This window comes from Hippocampus guttulatus, chromosome 6 (assembly GCF_054856545.1).
Source record: "Hippocampus guttulatus isolate MCC_2025c chromosome 6, RoL_Hgut_1.0, whole genome shotgun sequence".
NCBI lineage: Eukaryota > Metazoa > Chordata > Actinopteri > Syngnathiformes > Syngnathidae > Hippocampus > Hippocampus guttulatus.
Window position 1 is genome coordinate 12,442,183 of NC_141266.1, and position 17,017 is coordinate 12,459,199.

General features: G+C 40.4%; 1 protein-coding gene and 1 long non-coding RNA gene across 3 annotated transcripts; one reads left to right on the plus strand and one right to left on the minus strand.

The window, feature by feature from the left end:
- Window positions 1-158: 158 nt before the first annotated feature.
- Window positions 159-12,920, minus strand: LOC147203542 (uncharacterized). Its single transcript, XR_015101102.1, has 4 exons — window positions 12,875-12,920; window positions 12,414-12,490; window positions 1,923-2,137; window positions 159-620 (listed from the first exon to the last, which is right to left on the minus strand). It is a non-coding gene; the product is annotated as an uncharacterized LOC147203542 (long non-coding RNA).
- On the plus strand, window positions 1,219-16,876 carry mboat1 (membrane bound O-acyltransferase domain containing 1). Of its 2 annotated transcripts, XM_086112759.1 has the most exons (13): window positions 1,219-1,528; window positions 1,950-2,095; window positions 4,935-5,012; window positions 7,514-7,609; window positions 9,390-9,445; window positions 9,614-9,668; window positions 10,910-11,099; window positions 12,422-12,614; window positions 13,703-13,806; window positions 13,898-13,962; window positions 14,313-14,445; window positions 14,525-14,676; window positions 15,178-16,876. In XM_086112759.1, the coding sequence occupies exons 1-13, from the start codon at window positions 1,433-1,435 to the stop codon at window positions 15,326-15,328; spliced, it is 1,515 nt and encodes a 504-aa protein (XP_085968885.1). In that variant the 5' UTR covers window positions 1,219-1,432; the 3' UTR covers window positions 15,329-16,876. The 2 variants fall into 2 exon arrangements, with proteins under 2 accessions (XP_085968885.1, XP_085968884.1); XM_086112758.1 differs by having other exon boundaries at window positions 14,525-15,329.
- The last annotated feature ends 141 nt before the right edge of the window (window positions 16,877-17,017 follow it).

The window sequence follows — 17,017 nt, forward strand, 5'->3', positions numbered from 1 at the left end:
CAACGTCACTTGTCACGCGTGCCGTAATCCCCAATTGGGGCCCTAGATGGAACTAACGACTCACTATACAAAACAGTACAGTAGTTGTGCAGTTTGAGATCATCACAAACCTTAAACTCGATACACGTTGATTAATAGAATGATACCGGTTATTAGGATACTTTTCATGCTTTATTGTATGTTCGTGCGGAGTAGTATGCTTGCATTAGGTATTCTACAAAATATTACATCGGTGCACGTTTGCGCACTCTAATTCATACCCAAAGTTAAAAGGCCCACATTTAGTACAAATGCACAAGCACAAAAAAGTATTATTTACATTCGCAATACAATACAATATATCAGGAGCTACATGGTGGCAACACCTTAGCACACAATCATTATGGCTGAGAAGTCATTGCTTATCATACCATCTACAGTCAGTTTTGCATCCATCCATCCATCCATCATTTATTATAAGGAGGGGGGTGTGGTGTAACAGCTTTAGCAGGGAAATCCAGACTTCCCTCTTTCCAGCCACTTTTTTCCAGTTCTTCCCAGGGGATACCAAGGCTTTGCCAGGCCAGCCAAGCGATCCCGTCCCTCCAGCATGTCACGGGGGGCATCTTAACCAGAGTAGCCTATAAGATTAAAAATATATAAATATAAGTAACAATATGATATACAATATATTAAAAGAAGATATTGTCTAAACTATTTATTTGGAATGTTATTCATTTGTTTTCACAAACGAGTCTTGAGTTTTGATTTTGAATTTGAGGTCTGCACAGTAAATGTTCTAAAAATTACATTACGGCTAGTTAAAAATCAATAGTTTTGCTCACAAAATAGTTTGCTACTATATATAATGTTGATTTCAGAAATAAAAACTGTTCATTATATATATATATTGTCATATTTTGTTTAATAAAACCATTTATTCGGTCCATGAAAAAAAATCCTGTACAAAGTTAGGAAGTTGCTCCTCAAATGAAGTCACTTAAAGATTTCTAAATGTGTTTAAATGTCGTCAATGTACGTTCTTTTTAATACTTTTGGTAAGATTTCCTTTGCCTTGACCTTTATTCATCATTAGTTTTATTATTTTGGTTCAGGTTAACGTTTTGAAAACAAGTTGACAAACAGCCGAACGGCCAAACTTTTATTTTTGAAGATATGCGCGGAAGTAGCGCTCTGCTCATCTTTATTCTCCTGTCAGACTCCAGCAGTTATGCCAGTTGTAGTTGTGGAGTGAACCAGAGGGCGGTGGAGGAAGAAGGACCAAGATACCGGGCGTGCTTGACTTGGACTTCACCAAACTGTGGACTGGTTAGACTTGTCACGGGATCTATTTTTGGAGGAGCGATGTATTTCAGTTAACAAAAGTAGGTACTGCCTCGTTTAAAAAAAGGGAAAAAAAGACGCGTCGTCTACACACAAGTTGTTGTTTAGGATGGGCGAGCGCATGGACAATCACAGTGCGATTCAAACCACTGGTTCTCAGTGGCTGCTGCCTGTTAGTGAATATTGGGGATTTCCTCTTGCACTGGTAAGCACAAGACTACACTGTTTTGCCCAGTCACATTAAAATCTCACCACAATATGTATACTTGTTTTGAAAGACGCGTCGTCGTGATTTATCAATGCAGACAACCACTAAACAAAAATGTAAAAAAAAAATAATACTGTCATGATAATGATGATTTTTCTCTCACTTTATTCACAAATGACGTGCTTAAATCTGGACCTGTTAAGTTGAACACCTAGCTGATATACTGTACTCGTAGGAAGCCCTAGATTTTCTTCTGTATGAAATGGCAACAGGTGGATGAACTGGTTTATTGTGCCTTCTAAACGGCTAGAATTTGCACGAGGTGTGCCATTCTTGAAAGAAAACATACGTAATCAGGCAAAACGCACTCAAACGTTCTCTTAAAACTTACCATTTAAAAAAAATATGTGTCACTCAGGTGAACTTTTTGGCATGTCAGCTGTTTGCTCTGTCGTCTGCCTTCTGGTTTCGTCTCTACCTCAGTCGTCAACACAGCAGTCCCTTGGCGAGGCATGCGGTGGCCACTCTGCTGGGCGTCACATTAATCATTTTCTGCTTTGGATGGTACGGTATGAGGATCCTCCACACCACGCTCACCCACTTGAACTGTAAAGGAGTTCAAATGCCCGACTATCCACAACAGTTGACTATTAAATACAGCACAGGTGTCCATGAATTTTAGCTTATTACAAACTCAATTACAATGAAGTTGGGACATTGTGTGAAACATAAATAAAAACAGAATACAAGGTTTTGCAAATCATGATCAACCTGTATTTAACTGAATCCACCACAAAGATAAAACATTTAATGTTCAAATTGACCAACTTTATTGTTTTAACCAAATCATCATTAACTTCGTATTTTATGGCTGGAACAGGTTCCAAAAAAAGCTAGGACAAATGGCAAAAAAGAAGTTGAGGAATGCTTATCAAACGTCTCTTTGGAACATCCCACAGGTGAACACAGGCTAACTGGGAACAGGTGGGTGCCATGATTGGGTATAAAAGGAGCGTCCCTGAATTGCATTGAATTGTAATTCACAAGCAAAGATGGGGTGAGGTTCACCGCTTTGCGAACCATTGGTTGAGAAAATAGTGAAACAATTAAGGACAATATTCCTCAATATACAATTACAAGGAATTTAGGGATTTCATCATTTATGATCCATAATACCAAAAGTTTCAGAGAATCTGGAGAAATCACTGTATGTAAGCGGCAAACCTCGAAAACCATCATTGAATACCCGTGACCTTTGATCCCTCATGCGTCACTGCATCACAAACCGACATCCCCATATGGGGTCAGGAACACTTCAGAATCAGAATCATTTTTTTTGGCTAAGTATGTAGAACACACAAGAAATCTGTCTCCGGTAGTACACGCTGCACTAGTATCATCATAAACAAGGACATTACAAATAAGTATGGAAGGACATTCTATAATGTAAGTGTACCACCCAATGACAACTGTGAGAAAATGTGCAAAGTATCAAACAGAGCTTAAGCGGTTAGTGGTAGAATATAATACTATAACAGTTGTACAGTTGGTGCAGAAAATCATTGAACCATTTTAAAGTGACCAGTCGCAGTATTTGTAGTGCAACAAGTGTGCAATTATGCAGATGTCCTTGAGTGCTTTAAAGTGTCTGGTGCTGTGGAATATAGATCAGTGACAGCGGTTCAAGTGAGTATAGAGCTGGAGCTACAATGATAATAACGGTGATGCTGTTCCACAGGGTTGTGCAAAATTGCAAAGAGGCACTATACAGGTAGATTTGGATTACTGTTTAGGGAGTTAATGGCTAGAGGGAAGAAGCTGTTTAAGTGCCTGCTGGATTTGGTGCGCATGGATCGGTAGCGCCTGCCTGAGGGGAGTAGCTGGAAAAGGTGGTGGGCAGGGTGCGGGGGGTCCAGTAGGATTTTCCGTGCGCTTGTCTTGGTTCTTGCGGTGTGCAAGTCCTCAAGAGTGGGTAGGGCGGTGGCAATGATTTTTTTCTGCCGCCCTAACTGTACGTTGCAGTTGGATTTTGTCCTTTTTGTGGCAGCCCCAAACCAAACGGTGATGGTAGAACACAGGATTGATTCGATGACTGCCGATTAAGAAAACCGATGTCAGTAAATATAGTTTGATGCTACATTAAGTGCAACTTAAAACTCTACTATGCAAAGCAAAAGCCATTTCTGAACAACATTCAGAAAAGTCGCCAGCCCGAGCTAATCTAAGATGGACTGATACAAAGTGGATGTGTTGTATGGTCTGACGAGGTGAATTCTGGGGGGAAATTGTGGACGTCTTGTCCTCTGCGCCACAGATGAAATGATCATCCGGACTGTTATGGATGCAAAGCTCAAACGCCAGCATCTGTGATGGCATGGAGCTGTGTTCGTGCCAATGGCATGGGTACCTTACAGATCTGTGAAGGCACCATTCATTCTGAAAAGTACATACAGGTTTTGAAGAAACATACGCTGCCATCCAAGCAATGTCTTTTTCATAGACGCCCTTGCTTATTTCAGCAAGACAATGCCAAACCAGATTCTGCACGTGTTGCAACAGCTTGATATTGTTGTAGAAGAGCATGGGTAGTAGACTAGCTTGCCTGCAGTCCTGACCTGTCTCCCATTGAAAATGAAATGATACATTATGAAGTGTAAAACATGAAAACGGAGACCCCGGATTGTTGAACAGCTGAAGCCCCCCATCAAACAAGAATAGGAAATAATTCCACCTACAAACCTTCAACAATTAGTGTCCTCAGTTACCAAACGTTAATTGAATGGTCTTGATATAAAAGGTCACCTAACACAGTGGTAAACATGACCCTGTCTCAGCTGTTTTTGGGAACGTGTTGCAGCTATAAAATTCTAAGTTCATTTTCAAAATGATACACTTTGTTTAATTATCTTATCTTTGTATTATCCATCCATCCATTTTCTGATCCGCATATCCTCACAAGGGTTACGGGGCGTGCTGGAGCTTTTCCGAGCTCTCTTCGGGCAGTAGGCGGGGGACAGCCTGAACTGGTTGCCAGCCAATAGCAGGGCACACATAGACAAACAACCTGTCACGTTCACACTCACACTACGGGACAATTTTGAGTGTTCAATCAGCCTGCCATGCATGTTTTTGGAATGTGGGAGGAAACTGGAGTACCCGGATAAAACCCACGCAGGCTTAGGGAGAACATGCAAACCATCCACACAAGAAGGTCGGAGCCTGAATCGAAGCCTGCCCCTTTGTACTGTGAGGCGTGCTTACCAATCGATCACTGCGCTGCCCTCTTCATATTGTATTAAATTAATTGAACATGGTTTGCAGATCATTGTATTCTGTTTTTATTAATGTTGAACACAACGTCTCAACTTCATTGGAATTGGGGTTGTATATGTGTCCTTGGCAGGTACTCCACTCACCTCCTGGCGGTGGTGCTTGCAAACTACCTTCTAATCATCCAAACTGACATCAGCAATGTACACAGGTAAAGTACTGTATGTTATTTTTGTTTGTGAGCGCCATTCAATTCAAATACAAACATTGGTCATGTGGCTCGTTTGATGCCTTTTACGAGTTTAGAAATTTTTTATCAGTGCAGTACAAACTCAAGATCAAAAATCTTATTTTGCTGATGTTTTGGAATTTAAATGAATAGAAACACCTCTCACTGTCATGCAGATCGGTTAGACTAGTTCTGTACATCCAAAATATACTCGTGGATCCAAAATACCCTGAAAATTGAAAAATAAAGGGGAAGTCAAACCAAAAAGAGGTTCTATGTAGCTTCATTCATCTGAACATGCTAATCTGATTATCAATATTTAGTTTGTGGAATATGAGGTAAGCGGTAAAATGTACCCGTTTTTTGTCCATCTTGGGAGGGCCCACAATTTTTGCTATTTGCTGTCGATTTAAAATGACATCACAATTGCTTGTGGCTTAGTTAACAACCAATCGGGGCTCAACTTCAGAAAACAGGTGAGTTGTGATTGGTCATTGCTTGAGCCCCGAGTAACATGACGTCGTTTTCAGTCAACAGCAAGTGGCAGAATGGCCAACCCCCGAGATGGCTGAAAACGGGTGGATTAGGCTGCTTAACTCATATTTTCACAAAGACTATATTAATCAGAATGTCGTGTTTGGACTCGTGAGGCTACATAGAACATATTCTCTTAAATATTTTTGAGGGGTTGACTTCCCCTTTAAATCATGAGATATTCTATCAGTGTATGTGTTTTTATAAACAAATATTATATCAATGTGAGTAGTTTGAATTACTGCAGTCCTTCTTGGAAAACCTTGTAAAAAGTGTGGGATGTAAGAAATCTGAACTAGTATGAACAACAAAACAGCTTTAGGCACCCCTTTATTCTCCTAAAGCACTACATCATCTGTTTATCCTGAAATGTGTTTATTGGGCGAGAAGTGAGAAGAGAAATCTCTTCCATACCCCACTGCTGCACTTGCAATGCTACTCGGAATAAATGACTGGATTGGCTGAGTCATGTCACGTGGGAGGAGTTGCATTTTGATGTGATCTGTTTCCTGTGTGCATACTGTACTTTAGATACTGTGGTGACCAGAAAAGCTATGGTTATAGTAAGGCTTGTGTAAATCCCCCCCCCCCCTCCCCCAAACTTGCACTGTCTAAATCACAAAATCTTGAGATGATCCAAATCAGAGACCACCTGCTGAGTAACTCTACATTACATTATGTACATTCAATGTTTTGTCCTGTGATGGAGTCTGAATATGTAGGAGTATGTAAGTGGAGGTTCTGAAAGAATCACAGCTACAAAGGTTTGTACTTCTGACTTTTGTCGCCAACTAGGTAAAGCGGTCTTCCAACCAGATTGACCAGTCTGCCGGGCAACATACATACAAATGGGAGACCAATGATGCAACAGCAGATAATCAAGCTGTGATCGCGGCCAAGTGGTTCATTGACTCAAAGCACATTCCAATGTTCTGGATTGTTGCCTTGTTGAACTGCAGCCCGAGTGTAGAAACTGCCGATTGAAAGCATGCCGCCAATGCGAAACATGTCAGGTGAAAGTCAACCTAACAGACCAGTCTGTTGAATCCCAAAAGACGGGGGAACAATGTTGTGTGTGTGCATCTGTTCAAAGGGCCTGTTTAAATCTTTGCAGCTCCTTACAATTTCCCGCATTGGGCTTTTCACCCATATTCATATTTTAGGAATGAGACCAAACAAGTCAAGTCCAGTTTGTTATGAAACTTTTGTGAATGAAGGAATACACACAGGAGAGAGCTGCAGGCTGAGTTGAAATTGGTCTGTATTGTTCACTTGGTGGGGAGCCTTACAAACGGTGTCCCATCTTAAACATACCCAATTCTATATCTGTATTTGCACAGGTCCAGTGCACACTGAGGTATTCAAGATAAATTCAGTGCACACTTAGCCAAAATGAGCCATTACATTTAGACACATGGCCAGTATTTGTTACAATTTAAATGACCTTGTAATGTTAGCTCCTACGAAGTACGCGTAGCAGCATTTGCTCATTTGAGCTTGAACCACATTCTGTGTGTGGAGCACTACTATGTACCTTCGGAAGACAACAAATCTTTAGTTTGTAGTTAATTGGCCCGCGGAGGAGGTCAATTTCAGTATTCTGAGCAGCATCTGCCAAACAAGTTTCAAAAGAAGCTGACGGAGTGTAAGGAATGTGGCCGTGTGACAAATTATTTGCCTTTGCCTGGGATTTGAGCGTTTCCACATGAACACAAATGCAGTCCAATTTCTTTTGAATTGAAGGCCCATTTACAAAATTATGTTGAGAGCATTTAGATTTACCTGCTGCATGTTGGTTCTATTTGTAGTGTATGTTGGTACTGTATCTTTGTATTATCGTGTATCTCTCATGAGAACATGGTCTCACTTCATCATCATCACACTTGGGAAAGAATTTATTCCCAGCGGATTTTGCACCTCTCACAAGAACGTCTTCCTTTTCCTCCAAGGTATTCCATGGTGGTGGCGATGGGATACCTGATTGTGTGCCATGTGAGCAGAGTCTTCATCTTTAAATATGGGATACTGTCCACTGACTTCTCCGGGTGAGGAAAGACTCTGCCACACCTTAACTGTGGCGGTGCATTCGTAATTTCACTTCACATGTTATCAGTTAACTTTACCGCAATGTGCTTTGCGTGCTTACACAGTCACCAGTGACACGGCCTTCGGTAAATACAGTGCTGCCGATTAAAATGAGGAAATGCTTGTGTTTTTGTATGGTGTGCAACATTACCGAAGCAGGTGGTGTTCACACTGCCTACTGGCAACTGGCACTTTAATTTAGACACTTCTTCGTGTATGTGCAGTTAAAATGAGCTTCACCAGCACTTTTGGATGGACTCAATAGAGATTGAGAAAAAAAGCACAAAAAAAGCTACATGGGAGGGTTTTTTATCTCTCTGGGCAGTTGCACTTCATTGTTAAAACAGAGGTTGGAGGAAATCATAAGTCCCTCGTTTTACCCCCCATTGTTCAAGCAAATCCCAAGAGTTACTGTTGCAAACATCAAACAAGTCATAACTTGGTTTTAAACAAGCCATAAATCAATCCTGCTGAGTCACATATTAGCCACTTTTCACCCACAGTATTTGTGCAATAGTTAGCTGTCCATGATACATTTACAATAGCATAAATTTTTAAACTTTTTTTTTTTAATGAGCCCAAAACAGTCTGTTTACTTTGTCTTCACAATTAAACACGTGTGCATGAAGCAAAGTTAATGTTTGACCATCTTTTGGTGAGCTAAACTTTGAAGCTATCATAACTTTCCTGTCTTTGGCTTTCCTAGTGTCGGTTGAAGTTAGATGTCTTTTAGGTTCCGTTCACACTGCAGGATATGATGCCCAATTTAGATTTGTAGTTAAATCCGATCTTTTAACGTAGTTGTCATCCACGATACAAAAACAAATGCAACTATGAATGGTCTGTGAAGTGACAACCCATGCAACCAAAACATGACGTTGAGTGACATGCGTGTGTACAAAACATCACGTGACGCAGTACTTCTGGAAGTGGAACTCTAAATGTCAAACGTAAACAGTCTCATGAATGCCAAGTCAAAGTCGAGTCTTTCATGTTTTAGCCAAGCGAGTCCTAAGTCTTAAAATTGGCGACTTGAGTACCCCGCCTCCAATATTAATGAATAAATGTTCAAGTACAGTAATAATGACATTAATCATTCCCGCAAACACGGAACTTCCGCCTCTTATTCAGGAGAATGCTGGAGATGCTCGCAGGAGTTATGCTGGAAATGAGAAGAGAACAAGGCATTTGCTGAGCCAAGTTACATTTCTAAATGTATGTCAGCCGACTCTGCTAGTCAGCTCGGTATTCATGGTGATGAGTTTGTCGGCAGTCTCCCATCACTCCACATGACTTTGGGGACAAGCAACCAGAACTGTGATCGGCATTCAGGCAGTTTTTTTCAAAATTTGAACTCCCGGATGATCATGTAGTGACCGTACAGGGCATTCCTGCTGCACAACGTTATGATGAAATAAGTGTGATTTAACACATAGCATGTTAGGTTCCCCTTCTTTGCTTTGCCTGGGCATCACCTTGATGTTCTATGTTGTTTTTAATGTGTCATAAGACTGAGAGACAGTTTGTAGTGGTCACATTAGCTTTCAGCCTGAAAATGTTCATCTACAGTCAACGACTAACTGTTTATTGTAGCACTGATTTTCTTCTCTGATTACATTAATGCTGCCGGACTACATCAATATTTGAACTGCATCTAAAGTGTCGAACAAAAAAAGAGAAGTAATGAAAGGTTTGTCATATTTGTTACATGTACAATATTAAGTAACATTTTCTGCTCAGGCCACTGATGGTAGTTACCCAGAAGATTACCTCACTTGCATTCCAGCTCCATGATGGTAAGAAAACACTCACAATGCGTATGGACACACACGTACACATCATATATGTGACGTTTATTAGTGGAATTAAAAGAGCTGGGTGTTTGTGGGATGTTGAAAAGAGTCATGTTTGAAGCAACAACACTAAGATGATAAAACTTTTTTTTTTTTTTAATTTAATTTCAGGTATGTGTAAGAAAGCTGAAGAACTGACCTCGGAACAGAAGCTCCTGGCAATAACGTAAGTTTGCATGTAGTTACTGCATTGGCCTAGTTCATCTTTTTAATACAGCGGCTCTAATATTGGTGGAAAGGAGGTAGGGAAGAGTCGGGGTTAAAGAGGCAAATGGTTCAAGAAAAACAGCTCTGAAGCCACTTTTTCTATTGTACACATGGCCTTGCTCCATCCTGAGTGGTCGCTTTTCCATGACACTTTTTGGGGCCGTGTGGTTACAATGAAAAAGCTCTTCAGAACCCACTTTAACATGGTTCTGAAATCCAGGCCGAGTTGGGCCGTGATGTCAATGTCATCTGATTCGCCAACAGATGTATGCAAGGAACGCTGCTGCACACGATAATTTCCTGGTTTTACCGCTAGCGAGACAGAGCTGCCCACCGCCAAGTCATAAAGATGCAGTATACACAGTGCACATAATTGTTTTTCGATACTCAACTATATTTACGTTGTACAATTTCATATGTGCCAATGGATGAAATTGTGAAGCTTGCGGTAAAAATTACCACAAGTGTAAGCTCTCTGGGTCCATTCACTTCAATCAGAGGCTTCCATTTGCAAACCTCGAATGGAAAAGCGACTTCAGCTGGTGTATAAGTGGAATTTTACAAACAAGATACGTTTGCCATGCCCGACCTATTCCAAACCTGTCCCAACATTGAAATTGCAGGTATCAGGAGACGCACAACTTTCTTGAATTTAAATGGCATTTAATTAAAATTTGACGAATTTCTGAACCTAATTTAAGAATAAATTACTCTCTCTCTCCCTTTAGCTAAGAAGCGCAAGGACAAGGACATGCAGCTACGGTGAATAGTTTGTTCATGTGAACAGCATGCCGCCAACTGAGAAAAATGGCATCATTTTGCATGGGAAAGATTACATGACGATAGATCATTCCAAACATGTCCCATGAATGTATTCGGGACAAATATATTTGATTATTGTCAAGCTGGTGACCTGATTACAATGTTTATAAGTTTGGGTTTCATATCTATTTCAAAATTGTAGCCTTTCTGCTGTGGATCAATTTCCTCTACAACTCATCTCAACGTTCAATCAAAAGAAATCATGTTTGATCATGTATTTCTTTGTTTTACAGTCACATATTGTCATTTGCAGACGCACACGATTATGAACTACGCTTTAATCTTAGAAATGATTGAATCCAAATAGCATGCCCTTAAATACACCCGAAGCGATCACATTGTTCTCCCCCCCCCCACCCCCTCCCCTGATCTCTGCAGTGCAAGACCATCTCTTATCGAGTACCTGAGTTACAATCTCAACTTCCTGAGCGTGTTGGTGGGTCCGTTTAATAACTACAAGGACTACATTGACTTTATTGAGGGCACACACATCAGTGGCAGTCTCAGGCGAAGCGCCAGCACGTCTGACAAAAATGGCTTCCATAAATCTCCAGACCCATCACCTCTGGTAAGATTCTACTTTCATATCTTCTGTTGTCGCTCTCTTTCATCACAAATCCTGACCTCTTAATAAGCTAGATACAGGAGCATTGTAATCAGAGGAAAGTGACTGAACGAGGTGTAAATTGTCATCTCAAACCATTGCCATCAACACGACATCATCCTGAAGTCATTAATTAACTTGCTAATTGAGGACGCAAAAAAAAAATCTCCACCTCATATTAATTACGCATGTTGCTAACGTTAGCGGTTAGCAGGTAAGCGAGTACCCCGTATAGGCTGGTAAGTACCCTCAGACTTTTCACACTTTTCTGCCGAGAGCGTCACATAACAGATAAAAAAATTTAACACACTAGGCTTGCTCAAATATGCTGTTTTAAATCGCTACCCTGCTTGTGACGTCACAAAATCTCACTTAGTAATGTCTCTCGAGAAGAAAATGCAGTTTGCTGCTATGCAGTTTGAATGTGAAAACGAATAGATCCTTTGTTATGAAATGAAAGGTGTTTCTTCGCTTGTGTATTTTTATAGCTGTTCTTTAACCAAACATGTTTTGAAATGTTATTCCATCCAATTTTCAGGAAATACCAATGTGTCATCATAGGCCCTATGTCAGGCCTATGATGACACAAAGAAACTCTTGGCATACTGTCCTTGTGCGTGTGTGTCTTGTGGCTGAATTGCACCTCACAAAACGATTTTACTTCATCTTTTATTTTGTTTTATTGTTATTTATATTTTACAACACTGCTTATTTCTTTTAAAATAAAAATGTTACATTAATGGAAATTAAGTTCATTTCAATGGATTATATTGATTTGATATGAATAAATTACGGTGCAGGGTTACAGAATGAATTGAACTTGTAAGTCCACTGTATGTCGTTAATATGAATGCATGTGTGTGAAAATTACACAGTAACAGATTAATTTCCCTCTCTGTATTAATCAATCTCTCTCTCTTGAAGATAATTTTGTCTTTCCGAGGCAGCACCGGGTGCCTGTGTCTGCAGCTCATAGGCCAAAATGTTCTTCCCAGATTCCAAAAACATGCATGCTAGTAACGGAAGACTCTAAAATGCCCATAGATGTGAGTGTGAATGATCGTATGCCAATTTGTGATTCACTGGTGACCAGTTCAGGGTGCACTGCACAAACTCAGCTGGGCCATACTACGGGTATCAAATGGATGGATTCGTGTATTTGTTTATTTTATTCCTTCATTATTTTTTTAAGGAAATTGTCTTTTGTTTGCCCTCTTTGTTCTCTTTTTTTAAATAGTAGAATCATCCTGTTTTCCTCGTGTGTGTTGTGTCCATCACCTCCACAGAATGCTGTCTGTCAAAAGTTGTTGGTGTGCTGTGGCTGCATGCTGTTCTTCCTCATCGTCACGCAGTCGCTGCCGATAGAGTACAACGTCAACCCCCACTTTGTCAACCACGCCCCCTTCATCACCCGTCTCACCTACGCGTTATTTTCCATTCAAGCTGCAAGAATCAAATTCTACTTTGCTTGGACACTAGGTGAGCAACATTGTTGGGGTGCAGGGATGTGCTGAGACCTTCGGAGGGGAAGATGGACACTTTGTTCGTGTGTGCAAACAATATAACTACAACGTGTGTCCAAAATTCGTATTTGTGGCCGTTATATATAAACGTGTAGTGAGCAAATTGAGGACAAGCATATCGTACTAAGATTGAATTTTCTTTCCGGCTAGTCTCAACGTTATCGATTCATTTGTGATAAATTACCCACATAACAGTAACAGTTTGATTCAACTTACAAGGGAGCTTTGTTGGAGATGAGCTCTGCCGTCCCGACCAGCGTCCTTGTGGACTGAACGTCCAATCATCAACATGTGTGTCATCTCTGGATGACGCGTTCAGGAGCAGCTCGGAAATATGTGCACTCTTTTAAAAAAATAATAGTTTTCATAGCTGTAAATGTGTATGTACTGTATATGTATGCATGTGGCGTCAGTTGGATGGGAGATAATGTAGGTTTGGGGTTACCGCCTGATTTGCCGGCTCTTTTTCTGGCACTTCTGGCCCATTTCTCGCGCAGCTCATGCTGACCTCTGTCATTCACACACTCGCTAACAAAGATGTTAATATTTTAATCCATCTGAGCAAATTTCAGGCTGAGTTACATAAAATGTTACCTCTGAAAAGCCACAGACAAGGTTTCACACACAAGATCATCACTTAAAGGAAAGCCCCTTATGCCTCTGATGCTTTTTTTTCCCGCCAGAATGACAGTTTGACATTTGATTGACGTGTCAATCGTGAGTAATTTCAAGAACCCATATCCTAAAAAGACTCACAGACTGCCCATTTAGGTTGAATTTTACGGTAATTTCTTCAAACTTGTTATAGATGTTTCACTGATTGTAAATTGGAATCACATGTAGCTGACAAATGGGCAACACTAAAGTGTGAATTGTAGTTTTTAATCATTACATGTTATTGACTGTTTCGGTACGCTCATCGTAAATCCTGCCTCCTGCACATCTCTTCCACACATCCTGACAGGTTTGGGGGTGTGATCAAGTCATTCAGTGCAGTTTGCAGCTGTAATTTCAAATAATATTTTTGTTCTTCGATCATCTCAGGTGATGCCATCAGCAACGCTGGTGGGTTTGGTTTCTCAGGGATGGATGAAAATGGAAAAGCTTCCTGGAGCCTCCTCAGCAACCTGAACGTCGTGGGGGTTGAGGTGCTTTCCATGTCCTTCACTTTGGAATTTGAGTGCCGGCGGACAGATTTGAATAACTAATCAATTTCATTTGATTGTTTATCTATTTCAGACAGCAACCAGCTTCAAGACTTTCATCGACAACTGGAACATACAAACTGGAAATTGGCTTAAAACGTAAATACAGTGAATCCATGTTTTATTGCGTTTGGATACTTCCACTCATGATAGGTGAAAATCTGCTCTACAGAAAGACAGGATAAAAATATTTTTTTTTTTCAATTGCTTTCTCCTAAACTGAATATTGAATAGTTGAACGCCAAAATGTTCTCCCTAACCATGTGACGTTTTTACAGTAAAACCTTTAACCAACTTTTATTTCAAAACACATGAAGCAGCAACACCTACAAACAGAGCATCCAACAATACATACGGGCATACATGCAATCTCTCTGCTTTTGTGAGATCAATTGTATTCATACATAATAATAGGTAATGTTATAACCCCCACTCCCAACATTCGCCAGGGTGTGCTACGACCGAGTGCCGCGTCACCGCTTAGTCCTGACCTTCATCTTGTCTGCGTTGTGGCACGGCGTTTACCCAGGATACTATTTCACCTTCCTCACCGGCATCCTCATGACGCTGGCAGCGCGAGCTGTGAGTGTTGTAAACGATGAAAAATATTGCAAAATTAAACTACTGTACTCGTAAATTTCCATCCAACTTTGTCCACTAGGTACGAAAATCGTTCCGTCCGTACTTCCTGGGCTCCAGAGGTTTAAAGCTGGGTTACGACATCTTGACGTGGGCTTCCACCCAGATGGCCATCTGCTACACTGTCATGCCCTTTCTCCTCTTGGCAACTGAATCCACCATGGTCTACTACAGGTGCCTTCAATCCATCATCATTATTAGATGGGGCTCTAACAGGACAAGAGTGTTCACGCGAGATAAAAAGGCTGCAGCATCTGTGATGAAATGTTTACAATCGCCCTTACTTTGGTCAAATTCTAGTACAATGTTTCTACTAATGCAGAATTAATCCGCTGCAGGATGGCCATTTTCCCATGATAATTTAAAAATGATGCACTGTGCGGGCAGTAACATTTTTATTTTTGTACTTTCTGTAAGATGTCACAATATGGCAGCAAAGCCCTGGCTGATAGGAAAGTAGTAATTGGTGTAACAGAAGTATGGTGATTTCATCCAACTTGATAGAGATCTTCAAATGCCAGGGAGGAGCTAAATTTAGCAAGTGTTGTAGCGGAAGTTAGAGTCTTCAAGGGGGCGCCAATGATCACTATACAGCCGCATGAAAAAAGAATAATAATTTGAGAAGCCCCATCAGGCGCAACTATTCCCATTATGACATACTCTGCTGTGTTCCAGGTCCATGTACTTCCACATGCACATCCTCGGCATCCTGGCTACGATTGTCCTGTATCCCAAACTCACAAGCAAAGTCCCCTCAGCCGCCACACTCACGCCCTCAACCCAGTGTCTGTCTGTCCACCGTAACAACAATGACAAAACACACTGAAGCTTCCTCCGCATCCCTGAAAGGCTTCCAGGCTAACCAGTCTGAGGAAAGTACACTCGTGTGTTATTTATTCTTTTAAGACAATCTCGTCATTGAGTGGACATCATGAGCCAGGATTGTGTTGCCAATGCATCTGGCAGAAGGTCTCCATTGACAACGGCATGGACTACACTGGAGGCTCTGGGTGGGAGTCAGGCCAGCGCAGTGGGAAAGTGTAGACACACACACACACACACACGCACACGTGTGCGCGTGCACTCGACTCAAATACCACAAGACATACTCACAAGCAAGACACTAGAGGACAAATATGCGCACTGTGGCTGTGATGGCACACAAAGACTGCTGTTGTGTGGCTGGAGCTCCATTACACACTGTTACCAGACACTCCCTGGTGCGTTAGCGTGTGTGTTAGTGTGTCCCAAACCAAACAAGTGAGGCAGTTTAATGTAAATTTAGCATGATGATTAAAATAAATACATTTAAAAAAGCAAATGGCGATGAATGCCCAATCTATAGCTTTATTTAAAGCAGGGCCTTGAAATCATTTTATAGGATTGTAAGACACTAACATGATGCAAAATTTGAACAGTAACACTACACTTCAATAAAGGAAAAAACAACTTCAATATTGATTAAATTAAAATGTACTGAAAAGTTAAATACATCTGATCTCAAGCACATCTATAATCTATACAAAATTTGAATTGTTATGTTTAAATCATAAGAATGTACCAGAAAATGTATAGCTTTACACAATGACTACAGATGAACACTCATTAAAAAAACAATCCAGTTTCATGATATCACAGGGTGTGTTGGGTACTGTGTCACGATTAACTTTATGTATTGGTGTTCTAATGGGGTGAAAATACTGTAGGTGTTGTATTTCCCCAACAGATTCCAAACATCTCTCCCCTGTGGCATGTTTGTATTCACATTTTGACTTTTAAACGGAAAAACATGTCTGTCGTGAGAAAGGTTACTATCAAGCTATGGCTCCCATTTTGAGTGTACATTAGAATTAATGTGTATTAAGGTCAGCGTTTAATTCTGAAGACATCAGCACAGGTAAAAGAATACATTTTGAATTCACAAATGTTTACACTGATTTATTTTTAGTTAAAGATGGCAGGAATTGATTATATATTTATTATCAACTCACAATTTTTTAATACAGAGAAAAAAAAAGCACAAGAGTCAGTGTTGCTTCCAAAAATGTTGCCTGAGGGAGTAAAGCCCTATTTGAAGTTCTTATGCACAAATGTGTGTTATTGTGTGTGCTTCTGGTCAATGGAGTAATAAGAGTCAGTGCAAAGTATGGCTGGATTTTAACAATGTAATCTGTTTGATTTTTATTTTATTTTTTGTATGTGAGATCAAATATACCGTGAATGTGCATGACTTAATTCTTTTTTTTTTTTTTTTACTATACTGTATAGATTTTTTTTAAGTGTGTGAAATGTACCAAATAAAGCTTCCTGACAACTTGAATTTTGGAACAAACGTGTTTTAAGTCGTACAAACAATAAATAGCTTTAATAGAAACACGGACTTGCTTGTGTTCTTCCTAGCAACACTGTGAGTGCATGCGGATAGTCTTCAAGCAGATAATGCCTTGTACAAAAGTATAACGTGTGTGTGTGTGTGAGAAAGAGAGCTCAGTGGCTGCAATTGACAACTGTGGGG

Excerpts from the sequence above, each read along its gene's own strand:
- mboat1 (XM_086112758.1), top strand. The coding sequence starts at position 1,433 with ATGGGCGAGCGCATGGACAATCACAGTGCGATTCAAACCACTGGTTCT. Across the intron at positions 12,615-13,702 it reads CTACTTTGCTTGGACACTAG|GTGATGCCATCAGCAACGCT; the intron begins GTGAGCAACATT and ends CGATCATCTCAG. Across the intron at positions 13,963-14,312 it reads ACTGGAAATTGGCTTAAAAC|GGTGTGCTACGACCGAGTGC; the intron begins GTAAATACAGTG and ends AACATTCGCCAG.